At 42.6% G+C, this 15,935-nt stretch overlaps 3 protein-coding genes across 3 annotated transcripts; 2 read left to right on the forward strand and 1 right to left on the reverse strand.

Annotated features, from left to right (window-relative positions):
* Window positions 1-1,103: 1,103 nt before the first annotated feature.
* On the reverse strand, window positions 1,104-6,801 carry LOC129592776 (methyltransferase-like protein 17, mitochondrial). Its single transcript, XM_055488897.1, is given in 8 exon segments — window positions 1,104-1,807; window positions 2,717-2,862; window positions 2,865-2,970; window positions 3,664-4,106; window positions 4,789-4,920; window positions 4,984-5,218; window positions 5,320-5,842; window positions 6,519-6,801. Coding segments are annotated over 7 exon segments (1,611 nt in total). The 5' UTR covers window positions 5,338-5,842; window positions 6,519-6,801; the 3' UTR covers window positions 1,104-1,276.
* On the forward strand, window positions 6,272-11,337 carry LOC129592775 (uncharacterized). The gene is made up of 4 exons (XM_055488896.1): window positions 6,272-6,807; window positions 7,674-8,116; window positions 8,584-9,285; window positions 10,534-11,337. The coding sequence occupies exons 1-4, from the start codon at window positions 6,348-6,350 to the stop codon at window positions 11,281-11,283; spliced, it is 2,355 nt and encodes a 784-aa protein (XP_055344871.1). The 5' UTR covers window positions 6,272-6,347; the 3' UTR covers window positions 11,284-11,337.
* Window positions 11,338-11,936: 599 nt separating this feature from the next.
* On the forward strand, window positions 11,937-15,300 carry LOC129592839 (leucine-rich repeats and immunoglobulin-like domains protein 3). Its single transcript, XM_055488966.1, has 3 exons — window positions 11,937-12,408; window positions 12,916-13,997; window positions 14,330-15,300. Exons 1-3 carry the CDS (start codon window positions 12,006-12,008, stop codon window positions 15,101-15,103), a joined length of 2,259 nt encoding a protein of 752 aa, XP_055344941.1. The 5' UTR covers window positions 11,937-12,005; the 3' UTR covers window positions 15,104-15,300.
* The last annotated feature ends 635 nt before the right edge of the window (window positions 15,301-15,935 follow it).

Below are 15,935 nucleotides of genomic sequence, written 5' to 3' on the forward strand. Positions count from 1 at the left end.
GCATGATTCAACGCGCAGTGGGCGGGCTAGCGTTTGTGTGTACAGCGCCGCGCAGTTGGATATCACCGTACTCATTCATACTCGCACACTTCCGCCGGAAATTCGACATGCTACTGAATTCACAAAATTTTATCGGAAACTTGCAACGCGTGCACTCACAGAATCGCAAATGATAATTATTTATTTTATACTTAAAACAACCAATAAAATCCTTCATGATGCTAAATGATAAACTGACTTGTGAGACTTACTAAAATATCCCATTCCCTACTTTCCTTCGTTTAATTAGTTTTCGAATTTGAACTATCAGTAATAACGGTCATGGACTCATGAGAGACTTGTGTATACTGTATACCGGGTATAATTTTTTACGACTAAATTCTTTGGTGATATCGGGAATAACTTCACGCTTGATGTCTAGTCGTTCAAGGAACTGTATTCGCAAAAAAGAAAAAACATAGATTTCACTTCTTAAATTACTGAAACCTCATTGGCTCATGGGCGCCACTGGCCAGCCGCACAAAATATCATAACAGCAGTAAACTGATGTTGAATATGCAGATTGAAGTTGAAGCCACTTTTCTACGTTTCCCCACTTACACAGCATTAGAACGTTATAAACGAGATGGCATTTTACATAGCAGCTTCTAATTTAATCGTTCCCATACAAGTTAGCTTCTCATTTTCAACAGATTTATTGAACGAAATTTACTGTTCACCCAGATAACCTAGAAAATTAATAATTTTTAAACGCAGTGCCCGCTGACCACGATAAAGCAGTAGAACTCGTTCCATGTCAATACAAAATGGGTAAATAACTTGATACGAAAGAAAATCATTTAAAAACTGTTCATAAGTACAGTACACCGGTAATTTTTCCTGCAATTTTTTAAGATTTTCACATCATACTCCGTATTACAAATGCGTTTTAAAATCACTAAGAACTTTTTAAATACAGATTTTTACTTTTTTTAGATACTTTTTAGATGCAGGGAATCACTACGTCGTTAATTAAAAATTTATAAAATTTAGCCGGATGAAAAATAAAAACTTCATGAAAATATAACGTTGATAAGCAGAGAAACACAACAAGTTTTTCCCGGCAACCATGTTATCCGTATTCTTTATTTACGAAAATATTGGTATGTAGTACTATGTACCCATAACCCAGAAACCACCGAATCCACAAAAATATCAAAGAATAACCGTCCACACAATAAAAATCCCCATCACAACCGCCGCCTTTAATTTTTACTTTTTACACACTGAATTTTTCTTAACGTGGCTCATCTTCGTCATCGTTCCCTCTCCACTCTGTCGTTTCCGGCCCTTCCGCGCTGTCCATCTCCTCTTCCTCGTTCATCCGCTCCACCTCCTCCCCCTCCAACTTGCGGGTCCCCGCCATTTCCGCGGTGGTCAGCGGCACCCGGTCGCCCCATTTGGAGCGGCGCAGCAGTGCGTAGAAGGTGTCCTGGTGCTTGGACTTGGTGCTGATCAGCTCGCGCAGCTCCCCATCCGGACAGCACATCCGGCAGATGACGTGATGGTGGCGCTTCTTGAGGGGCTGCACCACGCGCGGCCAGGTGTTGGGGGCCGGTGCCGGCGGGGCGTCGGCGGTGGTCGAGCTAGTTGTTGCCGGGATAACGGGGTCTTTTTCCAGGACGACGTAGGAGAAGGTCCCGGTGTTCTTGGGGGCCGCACGGTACGACATTAAGGGCAGCGGGTTGAAGGCGACGGGGAAGCGGCAGACCACCTCCTTGCGGTTGGAGGCGTTGGCTAAGCGCGGACACTCCTGACTGTGCGGACACTGGAAGTACGCAAAATACCCAGTTAATTAATTAGGTTTAAGGTTTAATGGTTTAACGTCCGCACACATTCAGGGCAACAGCCCAATTCGAGGCAGCAGGCACTCACAACAACAACAATTCTCCAGAATACACAGCATTTCAGATCAAGTTTTAAACAAGAATACAGTAGCGTATTTATTTTAAACACCACAACTCAGTAGGCAAACGTGGACTGGGCCCATTAGAAGCAATTATGGACCGCTTTTGTTATAACTGCCAACAGCAGATCATTAAATATTTCAAGACAATACAGAAGGCGGCTTTATGTACATAAGCATGTAAAACCGGTAAGCAAATAAAATAAAAAAAGTAATTACAATAAAATTAAAATTCAACAAAAAATTAACAGGATTTCAGATCTGGACAGAAGCATAACAAAACGATAACAGCATTTATTTTAAAATTCGTGAACACCAAATACTATGCAACAAAAAATTCCTGAAAAACCTACATTATCGGAAAATCAAAATTCATTGTAAAATTTATTATTTTATGCATGTCCTTCGTATGCAGTAAAAACAGCAACCACCAACTGCACCAAGGCCGTTGCGGCATTGAAAACGCGAGGAACTTTACATTAGATTAGATAAACTTGAAAATAAAACGTTTTCACTGTGAAACTGGTCGATTAACTAATGCGAGAAGATCACCGCATTAAAAGACTTATTATTTTCTAAATTATTATTTTCTAAAAATTATTATTTTCTAAAAATTATTATTTTCTAAAAATTATTCTAAATCTAAATTAGGCATTTATTATTTTCTAAAAATTCATAACGCAGAAAGCATTCTTTCCTAAATGAATATCGACCTGGGTGGAAATACAAAACTCAGAAAACACTGTAACAAAACATCGATGTTCAACTTACGGGAGCGAAGACACGGCCGCCTCCGACACTTTCCTTAATCACGGGGTTTCTCACAGGTTTCTTGCTGTCGCGGTCGATCTGCAGGATGTGATCGCGGGCCTCCATAATCGTACGGTAGCCCAGCGTGTTTCCCTGTTCCACGAGAATAAAAAACGATTCGTCTTCCGCCACAACATCCGTACAACTTCCAAACGATCGCGAGATTCCCCCAAATCCATCAAGGTGAAGGCAGAGGTAACGATATCGAATGTGCGCTGTGAAAACAGGCCGTGTAACAACGCGGAAACACGAAAGCCCAAATTATTTCATGTCAAAATCTGCGCTAATTATTTCTGAATTTTAATTTCCCTGAAAATTCTGTATAAAGAAAAAATTCTGTATAAAATTCTGAATTCCGTAGAAGTATAGGTGTATTCTGTATTTAATATGCTAACAAATAATACGAAGACAAATTCAGCAGATAAACCTGCTGGCAAATTATTCAAACGGCTGGTCAAAAAAAGATTCATATAACACACGCAACAAATTAAGAAACCACCATAAAAATTAAATCTAAAATAATACCAGGAATTTAGAAATTTTATCACAATTTATTTTTCGAAAAATTAAATTTTATACTAATTATTACTTTTCAATAAAGCATGAGAAGATAATCGAGATACGACTGTTTCAATAAGCCAACTGGAAAGCGAAACAAAACTAGATCATTTGCACACCGCGAGGATTAAACAGAAAAATCAATCCAATTAAATTCCAAGAAAACGAAAAACGTTTCGTAAATTTAGTACGATTAAGTTATGTTTCAACTGATTATCATAAATACCACACTTTATTACTTATTAGAAATAGCAGCTGCAAAAATCACTAATACTAAGCAGAATACCAACGCAGATTAACTCGTAGATCTGTTACGCTGAACGTCGGAAAAAGAAGTTATAATCACTCACGTCATGTTTCCCGGGTAGGAACTGGCGGAAGTATGCCTTCTTCAGCAACGGCTCGCGTCCCTCCCCGCCGTTCTCGACAATGGCCCTTGCAATATCATTCATATCCGGCGAATAATCCACGCAAAAGTACTCCTGCATACTCTCCTTGAACACCTCGTTGGCCGCCATGGCCACCGTGCCCACACCCGACCCGTAGTCAAACAGCGTCGTCGGGGCGAAATCGTGGACACGGCGCTGCAGTTCCGTGAAGATGCGCCGCATGATCTGGAATTCCTCGGGGTAGCGGGTGGCCAGGTACAGCGCGGCACGGTACGGGGTGTACTCGACGCGCTTCCACTGGTAGAACTCCGATTTCAGCTTGGGCAGCACGACGTCGTTGATCTGCGCGCGGATCTGCAGCCGCTCCGAATCGGTCAAGCGGGAACGGCGGGTTGGCAGATCATCTGCAAAGTGTATACTGTACCAGAGTGTACCTTCTTGGAAGCAGAACCTTACACAAATACACTTATTTTACGCTGTACACAACTGGCCGCATTTACAAATAACATTGTATTTTTCCTTAAAACTGTATTGCATTTACAAATAAAATTGTATTTTTCCTTAAAACTGTATTGCATTCATAAATAAAATTGTATTTTTAATATTATTTATTTCACGTGTAAAATCTACCGGCGAATATAGATCTAAAAATGCCTGGTTTCTTTATTTTCTCGCTTAAAAACCACAAATAAATTTCGAATTAAAAACGTATTTCTTATTTACTGTACGATATAAGAAATACTAACAGATTTCAAAATACTTTTTCACCGTATAAAGACTACTGGTGAATGTATCCCTACTAAGACTCTACACCATCGTAAAACTACAGATAAATTAATGTCAAATTTATAAGCGTATTGCGGATTTTATTTTACTAAATAAAGGAGAAATCATAATTTTCATGACATAAAGACACAAGGAAAATAAAGACAAAACGCAAAACGGGATTTTTAATTATTTCATAAATCATACAAATCAAAACTATTGGCAAAGGTAGAAAAGCAAATAATTCCCAAACAAATACAAATTAGCTGCTGATCAACATGAAACACAGTGTTCCAGTGTTCCATCATAAATTTTCCTTACGCTGCCGCACATATTCCTGCTCCAGCTTGCTGGCGCGCGCCTTGATATCCTTCTGCTCGGGCGCTGGTACACGGTGCAGGATCTGCTGGCGGAACTGCTGCGCATCCTGTCGGATATTCCGCGCATCAAACTCTAGACACCAAACCACAATGCAGGCAGGATACTGTAGGCCAAAAGCAGGGGAATTCTACGCACTCATTAAGACCCGGTTGATGGCCAGGTTGAGATCCACTGGCAGGTCCACCATGCCCGTCCGCAGCATGCCCGGATGGCGTTTCTGGCGAGCCAGTCGTTCGCGGGACTCCTCCGACAGCTGCCACTCCGCACGGGGATCATGCTGCGGGGGAGCGCAGCGGGCGGCCAGCGTGGAGAAGCCGGGAACGCGCTGCCGCAAGCAGCAACCGCCCCGCGGGAACGGACGCAGCATGCTCTGCCAAAGAATTTCCATTACAGCATTCGTCGCCAGATTAACGTCGATCGTCTTTGCAGAAAAATACAACCGATGTGGAGTGGAAATTTTTAGATTCATACCAGAATAATCGCATCCATCGGCCAGCACGGAATTTATCCCTTTACTGGCTTTGCAAGGGAAATTTATGGACCGAAACGAGACGACGCTTCACGTGTAGAACTCAGCAAATATAATCATCTAAGGGAATTATAGAAAACTTTAAGAGCCATGTATTTTCCATAATTATACAGACATGTAAATTATACCACCAACAGAAAAATAAAGCACCCAGGTTACTCGAAAAATAAATCGCAGTTTCGGAAACATCAGTCTAACAATAAAAGTGAAACTCAGAAACTGGAAAGCGATTTTGACTGATTGCTGCTTGCGCGGTATTTCAGTGCTTCCGGTGCGGGAACGCCGTTTGATACATGCAGCTTGCGACTCGCAGCGTCTGCGCCAGTCATTCGTTGCTTAAGCCTGCTCTGTTGTCCACCGCCCTTGGCGTCCGTGCACAATATCGGCTACGTATGCATAGACTGGCTGATTTGTCGTTAAAGTTAAATCGACGGCTCAGTTAAATTCATTTGCCCGTTGCTAAAACTGAAAAGAAAAACTACTTTAGGAGCGAGAAGAATAAAAATAATTACGAGAGCAACTCAACTACATGAAAATCATTATCGCTTACAAACTACTTTGTACAAAAATTAATGATTAACGACATCGACGCGATCGCGACGACGGCTGCTTAATTTAATTATACAGGCCGGTGTCAAAATTATTATTACAATAATTCATAGACTATTTTGCATTAATGGCTGTCAGTCGAATAAATAGCATGAAATCATCGGTAATTATTGCTATAATTAACCCGGCCAATAGCAGATTACATGTGCCTGATTGCGGAGAATTCTCGACTGGAAATCCCCGCGAGGCAGCTGCAGCGCGAGCGCTTTTCGCCCGGAGGATGCAGCAACATTTCCACTGTAGTGAAGTTTCACAGCACGCTGCGCTGTACATGTAAACGGGAAAAATTCAAGGCCTACTGTAGTAAACTGGTTCGTACCTGTTTAATTATCACGCGAAACCCCGATTTATGTAAATATCGATGACATGCGCGAAGACAGCAATAAAAATGCCCATTCCGCTGCTCCAACGGAACCACCTACGGTCCTGCCTAATTTTATTTTCTTTCTTAATATTCGGTTTACTAAAGGCCGATTGCCCGTCGATGCCGACGGATGCCTGTTATCTGGACTGCTCCCAGAATATGACCTACCGCGTGGTCTGCGAAGATGTCACCGGGAACGGGTTGCATAACAATCTGGCGCTCTTTGCGGGACTGAACGCCAGCTTTGAGCTGTACATCTGGAATTCGCCGAGTATTGATCTGCTGGGCGGGAATATCTTCTCCGATGTGGAGAAGCTGATCACCGGACTGCATCTGCAGAATGTGGTGAATTTGTACATGTTCCCGGAAGTGTCGGAACTGGTGCTGCTGCGGGAGCTGGTCATACAGAATGCACCCAAACTCAAGTATTTGCCTATGGATTTGATGCCTATGAGCGGTAAAACAAACACTAGTACGAGTACTTGCACAGAGTGTCAACATTATGAACACAAAATAACGATACTTGTACAAAACCAGTTTAACTTCCGATGCAAGTCTAATGTACGTATAATGTATGCACGGACAATATCTGTACTCCGTATTATTGTTATATCTGCAAACGAATAAGTATTTTTTTGTCGTAAAAAAGAAATTTCCGACCACCGTGCATATGCGCGGAAGTGCAGCACGTATTTTGGAACGAAGTGTATACTGTAAATTACCGCAGCTGTTAATTGTAAAGTGCTGAAAAGCTTATCAGAATACTTTGAGTGTTCATAGCCTATACTGCAGTATAATTCAATGTGTAATACTTTCCCAAAGTATTTTCAAAATTTTTTTCCGCGGTTTATTTGTACTGCGTTTTATTGTCAGCAATAACAAATGCTATATAAAACAACTTTAATCACATAAGTTTATTTATGTCATCAGTTCTTGTTTTCGCTGAATTAAGAACAAGCGCATAAAAGGGCATCCTAAATTGTGGTCATTTTCGTAATAAGTTTAATTACAGTAGTTTTGTAAAACTTCCGTAAACGAATTTCTGGCAGCATTTCTAAAGCACAGGATTTCCACTTAATTAAATTACCGTAGAAGTGTGCATTAAATTAATTAAGCATTAGGCACTTATTCAGCGCCTAATGCTTAATTAATTTGATTAATTTAATTAATTAAGCATTAGGCGCTTATTCAGATGCACTGTTGCCCTATTCAAACCTCCTGTTGAAAAGCAGAAAATCGGACTTTCTTTCGAAAAATTGATATTGTCATAGGCTTTAGTAACAGTCAGTCTATAATATTCGGTGTTGATTTGTTGATTTACAGTGGAAATCGTGGTGATCGAACAGACTGGCATCACGCAGTTCATCAATGACCGTACATCCGCGGCGGACACTGCGAGCAACGCCCTCACCACATCCTCCGCCGACAATCCACCCACCGAAATTTCCACGGAGAAGTGGTACAACGTCAGTGACTTTACCATTCGCAATCAGCGCATCGAATTTCTCAGCGGCTTCTTCCGGAGCTTTCCCAACATCCAGACCATCACGGCCACCGGCAACCACATTGTCTTCACACAGCCCCATCCAGAGCCCTTCGCCACAGAAAACCCCTTACGGCGACTGTATGTGGCCGACAACACTTTCGAATCCACCATACCTGGCTTCCAGCTGCAGCTCTTCCATGTCCTGATCACCAGTATAAAGGTCAACGCCAGTTCCGCCGTGGAGCTGGTCAATAATGATTTTCCCATTGGCAAGCACTCGGTATGGAATTTCTCTTTTATATTAAAAGGGTACGGACGAATCAGAACTATGGAGTGTGGCAGAACTGAATGGGAGAAGTCGAAGCTGGTTCATTTAGAGGAAGTAAAGTCGTGGCAGTTGTTTAAAAACTGTGGCATGGCAAAAGTGCAAAAGCGAGAAAGATGCCGGTTGAAGGCTGTTTGGGCGCTACTCACGCCGCTTTCGATTAAAAAATGTTACATTTAACGAACAACGCCCAAGGAGACCTAGGCTGGCTAAACAACCAAACTGGTTTATCTAGAGGAAGCAAAGTCGTAATAACTGGTCCGGAATGGCGTATTAGCGTGTACTGCGCTCCAGAACGTAAACGCCTTAGCCCTCACGAAAAAATCGAAGACCCGCTGGGCGATTGCACCGTGCGCCGGCTACTGCCATAGTACGGAAATGAACTTAAAACAAAGTGTCTCAAGTTCACTGTTTTTTTACAGGTTAAAGAATTCTCCCGCATATCAGCAATCCAACGCTTAAGCCTACGCGGGAGTTTATTTGAGGACTACAACACCCTACAAGGGATCTTCCGGGATTTTACGAATCTCAAATATCTCGACCTGGGCCATACGGATCTCCCGGATCTCAAAGCCGGCGTCTTTGCCAATCTGCCCAATTTGCAAGAGCTACGGTTGGATGGCAACCGGCTGCGAATGCTGGGCAGTGTCAATATCTTCGAAGGCCTGCAAGCCAATAATCTTTCCTTCCTCGACATGTCCAACAACGAGCTGAACAACATGCCACAGGGCTATGAGGCCTTCGGTCCGAATCTGATCTCCTTCGATCTGACCGGGAACAAATTGAGCTCCCGGACCTTCCCCAATAAGACACAGTATTTTACTAAGCTGATGAATGTCTCGCTGGCCGACAACAAGAAGGCCTCCTTTGTTTCGGAGTCCTTTTCGAAGTTTCTCAATTTGCGCAAGCTGGATATGAGCTGTAATACTTTCATCAATATTACCAGTACGTATTTTATTGGCCTACCGGATAGTCTACGGACGCTGAATTTGTCATCATGCGGTGTGGCGGAACGGAAACGACCCGTGATTATGAAAGATGCGTTCAAGACGTTCCCCATAAATTTAGAAACCCTGGTTATTGCCAATGCGTATCTGCGCAGCAATATTTTTACCAAGCTACAGGTATGTCAAGCAATCGATAAAACTTTTCAGAGATTCATTACCAAAAGCGTGTATTATTAGTTAGTGCTACTATAACTACAGATCCGTACTCTTAGTACTGTAGTACTGGTACCATTCCGTACTTGTACTAATTAACGACGAGCAAAACCTGGTGAAACCGCTACAGTAGGCGGTAGAAAGGATATCTGATCGATTTTCTAATTCATCCAAAACAGACCTGATGGATGAATACGGATTATGTAACAGTACCCACTGGTAGAGTTAAAAAGTTAAGTACAACTGTACAAGTACAGAGAGCTGTGAGCGACCCTACGAGTGAATCAGGAGTGATTACGCATTTTATTGCAAGTAAACCAAGTTTTGTGAAAGACCGCCCAACCACACGTAACAAGTTTTATGCGAGTTACGTTAGAGTTAAGTTTTTTGGTAGCGAGTTAAGCATCAGAATTACGTCATAATACGATAACTCGAAAATACGATAACTCGAAAAATTACAATGCAAACCGAGTCAGCTAATACCGAATAATCAGCACTTTTATGGTCAAAAGGAATCAAATTGCGAGTTACGAAATGCTACTATGCCTCCGAAGTTTTCTGATCGTGAGAAAGGAATTTCACGCTTGAGAGCACAGTAAACAATTAAGGAATTATCGACTATTTTTTTGATTTATAATTGCTTCATTGGCTTGTGCACGAGTATGAAATAATACTAGGGATTATATTACTGATTTACCTGTTTTTTTGCGAATTGCTTAAGTTGGTGGTTCGCTTGCGTTTCACATACTGTAGGGTTCCCATAAGGTGGTAACGCGGATTGTCAGGAAACTGAAAACTTATCTGTCGTTTTAATGGTTACATTGAAAGGGAGAGATTATTCCAAAAAATAGAGAGATCTAGATCGGTTTATCTGGTTACGATAATTAGCAATGATGAACTCTTTTGAAGGGTAAAGAAATTGCATAAATTCTGTAGTGGCGGTTACGCGTGACCTTCGGTTATCGCCCAGGATTATCGGTTAGATAGACTTTTCCCATGAAACATCTTCAGCCTCACCAGGACTTTTAATTTTTTCTTTTCGATCTCAAGTTTTGCTTTGCGATCATCGAGTCCGCTGCTCCCCAACACAGGCCATCGTATCATCGTCAACTATAGTACAATACAGAGGCGACGATTACGATATGACCGTTGTGCGCAATAATCGCTGGCTGTACATAAGCATAACCATGAGACTCAATGTGATTTTTATAGTACATACCACGGAAAGAGCGACTGCTGGGCCTCCACCTCCAGGGCAACAAAATCGCCTACCTTCCGCGGAACAGTTCCTACTTTGAGGCCTTTGCTGGACTACAGCAGCTGTACCTAAACAACAACACCCTGCAGTCCATCGGGTCAAACGCCTTCAGGGGTCTCCGCAACCTAACCGAACTCAACCTGGCCGACAATTCCATCTTCGCCATCAAGAGCCAAGATTTCGCCGGACTGGACAGTTTAATCAGTTTAAATCTGGCGCGCAACCATATTCTCATTATCGACAAGTATGCCTTCGATGTGGTACCCACACTGCAGGCGCTCATCCTCGGCTCGAACAACATCAATTACATTACCGATCTGTTCAGCAAGAATAAGGCCGATGCGCTGATTCATCTGGATATCAGCAATATGCCGGTGCCCTGCCTGGATCCCAAGTTTTTTGTATTGTACCGCAATCTTAAGTGGCTGTACATGAACGGCAGTATTTCGGTGCTGGTGGATATGGATACGAAACTGAATGTCAATCAGCAGAAAGCTAAGTACCACGTACACAGGTGGGCCGATAAAGCCGACTGCAGGACACCGCTATCCAGCAAGTATTTGCCCAAGGGGACGGTTAATTATATGATGATCCAGATTAGTGATCCCAAACAGCTTGTCTACCAGGATTTGTTTGCGCATTTTGAGATTTGCTATGTGCCGGGAAAGAGGAATATTAAGAATGTCACTAACGTTATTTGCTAATCAGATCGAAGCTCACCCGCGTGTTCAGTGTGCTTTGCTCAATAAATTTTTACGTGGTGCGGTCCTCTCATTTGACATTTTTCATTCGTACAGTTTTGTATATTCGATCCACGGTATTTTCTGCAGGTTCAAATACGTGAAAACGTTTTTCGATAGACCGTTTTCAATTCTTTCGTGTTAGTGCCACGTTTACTCTGTTTTCTCTAAACATACAAAAATTTCTCACAGTCAGCTTATTGCCATTTAAAAAGCGTCTTTTCTTCGAATTGTTTTAGAAACTGATAAATAATTTTAATTTTTGCTAATTTAATTCTAATTTGGTTATTTTTAATAATTCTGTTAGCTGACCACAATTGCGCCAATCGTAATTAAGCGCCAAAAAGATTATATTCAGTAAGTACGGCGGCAATACAAGCGTTCAGTTAGCACCTCCCATGAGGAAAATTATGCTGCTGTCAAAGTCATACTTTGTCACATTTTCTGTGTTGCAAAAAGTACCGGCGGCACTTATCTCGACTACAACGTTGAGCGGAGTTTCTTCAATAACTCTTCATTACAGTAGCCTTAAGGCACACAACATACCGCAATTTTTCAGCACGCCTTGCAACTTCATCGCATACGCGAGTACATTTTTACAATTTTGCCGTGTGCCATTAACACCTTTTTTTAAACTGCAAATCTATATGTAAGTCTATCGTATAACGTATTTATTCCGTGCGGACATGCTGCTTTTTCCCCTTTTTTTAACCCTCGTTTCAGTACAGTCCACGACGTCTGTCTGTTCACATTTGCCATCCGGTTTATGCTTTGTGGATTGCACCACACAGGATGAATACAAAGTTGTCTGCGAGAACACCGACGGCAATCAGCTGCAGTCGGATCTGCAGATCTTCGCCGGTCTGAATGTCTCTTTCGCTCTGCACATATGGAATTCCCCGGCCATCGAGCGTCTGGGTGGGACGAGCTTCCTGGATGTCCAGTACTCTCTGGTGGAGTTGGACATGCAGAATGTGGACAATCTCGAGATGTTCCCGGAAGTGAAATCGCTGATGGTGCTGCGAAGATTAACCATACAGAATGCGCCGAAACTGAAATATTTCCCCGTGGAACTGCTGCCACAAAGCAGTAAGAGTACAACCACAGGGTTTTCTTGGGTCTGTGCTCAAATTTTAAAACCGAAGGGTAAACAGGAGTGCCGGTAGCGCATACGGTGCCTGCGGTTTCGCCCGAATCTTGTCTTTAATCAAATCACGTGCAAATTGTATTAGCGCCACAGAATAGGCGAGACAAGTAATTAAGTGTGGAAAAAATGAATCACAGAGGTTAACGGACAGAAAACACCCAGGTTAAAACCGTACAGATAAAACATTTGATAAATCACAAATTCGAACGACTTTAGCAAAAACATTCAATATTTGCTGCTGTAGCCTGATAAATTATTACCTTTATGAACATGATCAGCAGTTTCTGGAATTGTGAAACTTCAGACAGTAAAATGAAATCTGAAAACTATTGCTGGTAAACTCCAAAGGTTGTTAAATAAGTTATAAATATGTAAAAACAGGATCTGCTGAGGTGGAAATTCCATCGAGAAACGTTTTTATAAGCTAAAACATTGTGTTTCTTTTATAGTTGAAAGCATCGAACTGCGCCGCACCGGTATCGTGGAGTTTTACGCTGCGAACACCGGCGAACAGCGCTTTCCCAACATGACCCGTTTCCGCATCCACGACCAGACCATCCACTTCCTGGACCAGTACTTTATCACCTTCCCCAACTTGACCACCATCGAGATCCTGGACTGCCATGTCGACATCGGCCGAATGGACAGCAATCCCCAACCCTTCACCACCCAGAAAGCCTTGAAACGCCTCCTCATCACCAACAACACCTTCGAATCGACCGATGTTGATTTCCACGTCTTCATCTTTCGGCAGATTATCAACAGCATGGTGGTAAATAATGATACCGAAATCGAGATCTCCAATAACGCCTTTCCCATTGGGAAGCAGGCGCTGAAGAACTTCGATCTACTGCAGCCCATTCGGCGGTTATCACTGCGCGGCAGCTACTTTGAGAATTACATTACACTGGAGAACATTTTTGCTAATTTTAATAACCTCGTGGAACTGGATCTGGGGCACACAGGTCTTCCCATTTATAAACTGGGAATATTTCGGGGACTGCCGAATCTGGAGATCCTCCGGCTGGACGGGAATGAGTTACGCGATATCGAAGACAGGGATTTTTTCGACGGTCTTTTAGCGAAGAATTTTTCGTATTTGGACTTATCCGATAACAGCCTGAAGACCAATCCATGGGGTTATGAAAACTGGGCGCGGAATCTGATGCACTACGATTTAGGCGGTAATACCATCTCCCGGCCGCTGTTTACCAATAAGTCGCAATTCTTCCCCAAACTCAAGTTTATCAGTCAAGCGCGAAACAAGCGAATAAGTTTGATGTCGGCGAATTATTTGTCCATGGCACAAGTAGAGATCATCGACTTGAGCTGCAATGATTATATGGACATCACCAAAGATTATTTTAATGGTTTGCCGCCGACGTTGAAGATGCTGAATTTGTCGTTCTGTCCCCGAAAAGAAAGCCATCGTGTGCTGATCGAAAAGGATGCTTTTGTGGGGTTCCCGACAATCCGTGAACTGTACATGAACCGAGCGTTTATCCGGGCGAACTTCTTTAATAAACTCAAAGTATGTGACAAAATGTTTAATCATTGCAGCAACAGAACAGAAAGAAGTACGTCAGCAAAGGTCACGGACCGGGCCACGTTATTTAACGATGAGAAATTTCGTTTTTTGCAAAAAACGCGTAGAATACTTACGTGTTTCACTTAAAACTCATTTTGTATGCAAAGGCTAATGTTTCGCTAGCAGTCGCGCAGCTCAACCTGCCCGATGATTGTTTTCAGTAACACTTCAGAAAGCGAATTTCATTACAATGACCAATTATTGGCTGAAGCGCTGATTACATATACAGTATAACAACCGTTTTTTTCCTAATGTAATTAATCTTGTTTTTGCAGAAAATGAGTGACGCAAGCGCGAAAGCCTTGCGCGTGCTCCATCTAGCATACAATAAAATCGCCTTCCTCCACGGAAAGGGCGTCTACTTCACCCCGTTTACGGGACTGGAATACCTCGATTTGGAATACAACATGCTGCAATCGACGGGGTCAGGCGCGTTTTCTCCTCTGAAAAGCTTACGTCGACTAAACCTCGCACACAACGCTTTATTCTCCATCGGACCCAGAGATTTTACCGGGCTGGATAATCTGGAAGATTTGGACATCTCCGCGAATAAACTACTACTCATCGATAAAGGTGCTTTCGATATGCTACCGAGTCTCACTGCGCTCTTCGTCCACGACAACAGTCTGGCGGAGAGCTCCATGCCGCTGAAGATCTTTGGTGATGGGAAAGGTCGCAATTTGGTACATCTCAGTATCGGGAATCTTCCGGTAGGCTGCGTCGATCCGCAGCTATTTAACCGCTTCCGCAATCTGCGGTGGGTGTACCTCAACGATTCCATTCCGATGTTTGCCGAAATGGACCCCAAGTTAGACACGCTGCAGCAGATTGCCCGTGCGCCGCTGCATGAGTGGGCGGATCTGCAGATGTGCCCGTCGAAATGGAACGGCGATAAAGTTATGGATTACAGTACCTCCTTTGTGCGGGTTCTGGTGGCCGATCGCAATCAGACGGTGTATCAGGATCTGTATCTGCATTTTAACACGTGCTTCTCCGGCATAAGAAACATTAAGGACAAAGTATTAAATACATTATGTCGATCTGTGTAAATAAACCCGAATGATATTGATGGGGTATCCTGAAAGGTGAAAAGGCTGTATCTTATTTATACCGTGCGTCGTTATCGATGTCTTAAAGCCTTGTTGAACTTATTCAAGAACAGTTTTAGCCTTTTAGGCATGCAAGTTGTCGCAGCAACACGGACTGTGAACTTGCGCCCGGTGTTGTTCGATGCTACTGTACAGTAAAGCCATCAATAAATTACGGTTTGTTACGAGGTGAATATTTATTCCTACCCTTCTGCATAACTAATTGTGATAACAGAAGGTCCTGTTCCTTTTAAGACATACTCTGTACTTCAAAATTTTGCGACTACGCCCAGCTTTGCCCATAAAAGGAATTAAATTTCCACCTGGTTCGCGAGACAGATCAAATTCAGTACGGTAATTCTACAAGATCTCATTCATCTGTAATTTCGCTGAAACTGCTCGTAACACGTTATTGTTGTGCTAACTGAGTCCTTGCTAGAACAAACTACGAACGGACTTACTGCAGTAATCCTAACAATCCCCACCACAGAGCTGGTGCACGGGAAATTAGCACTTGCAATGTGTGTAGTATTGTGCAATGTGAGCGTAGTACAGTATACAAGAAATGACGTAGGCTTAATGCTTCTAAACGTAGCAACAGTAATTTCTTACGTATATACGCACTATTCTTAAATATGGATGTACCTCAACTATATATGGCAGACCCGACTTGTTGAGGTTATTTGTTTGGTCGCTCAAATGCATTTTTTTTTGAAAAACGAACAATATCTGGCCGCGTTTTAGAACGTGGGCTTTCTGTGGTGGTTTTTGTTGATTTTGTCTGGGATACCGG

This window comes from Paramacrobiotus metropolitanus, unplaced genomic scaffold (assembly GCF_019649055.1).
Source record: "Paramacrobiotus metropolitanus isolate TYO unplaced genomic scaffold, Prichtersi_v1.0 Parri_scaffold0000056, whole genome shotgun sequence".
Classification (NCBI taxonomy): domain Eukaryota; kingdom Metazoa; phylum Tardigrada; class Eutardigrada; order Parachela; family Macrobiotidae; genus Paramacrobiotus; species Paramacrobiotus metropolitanus.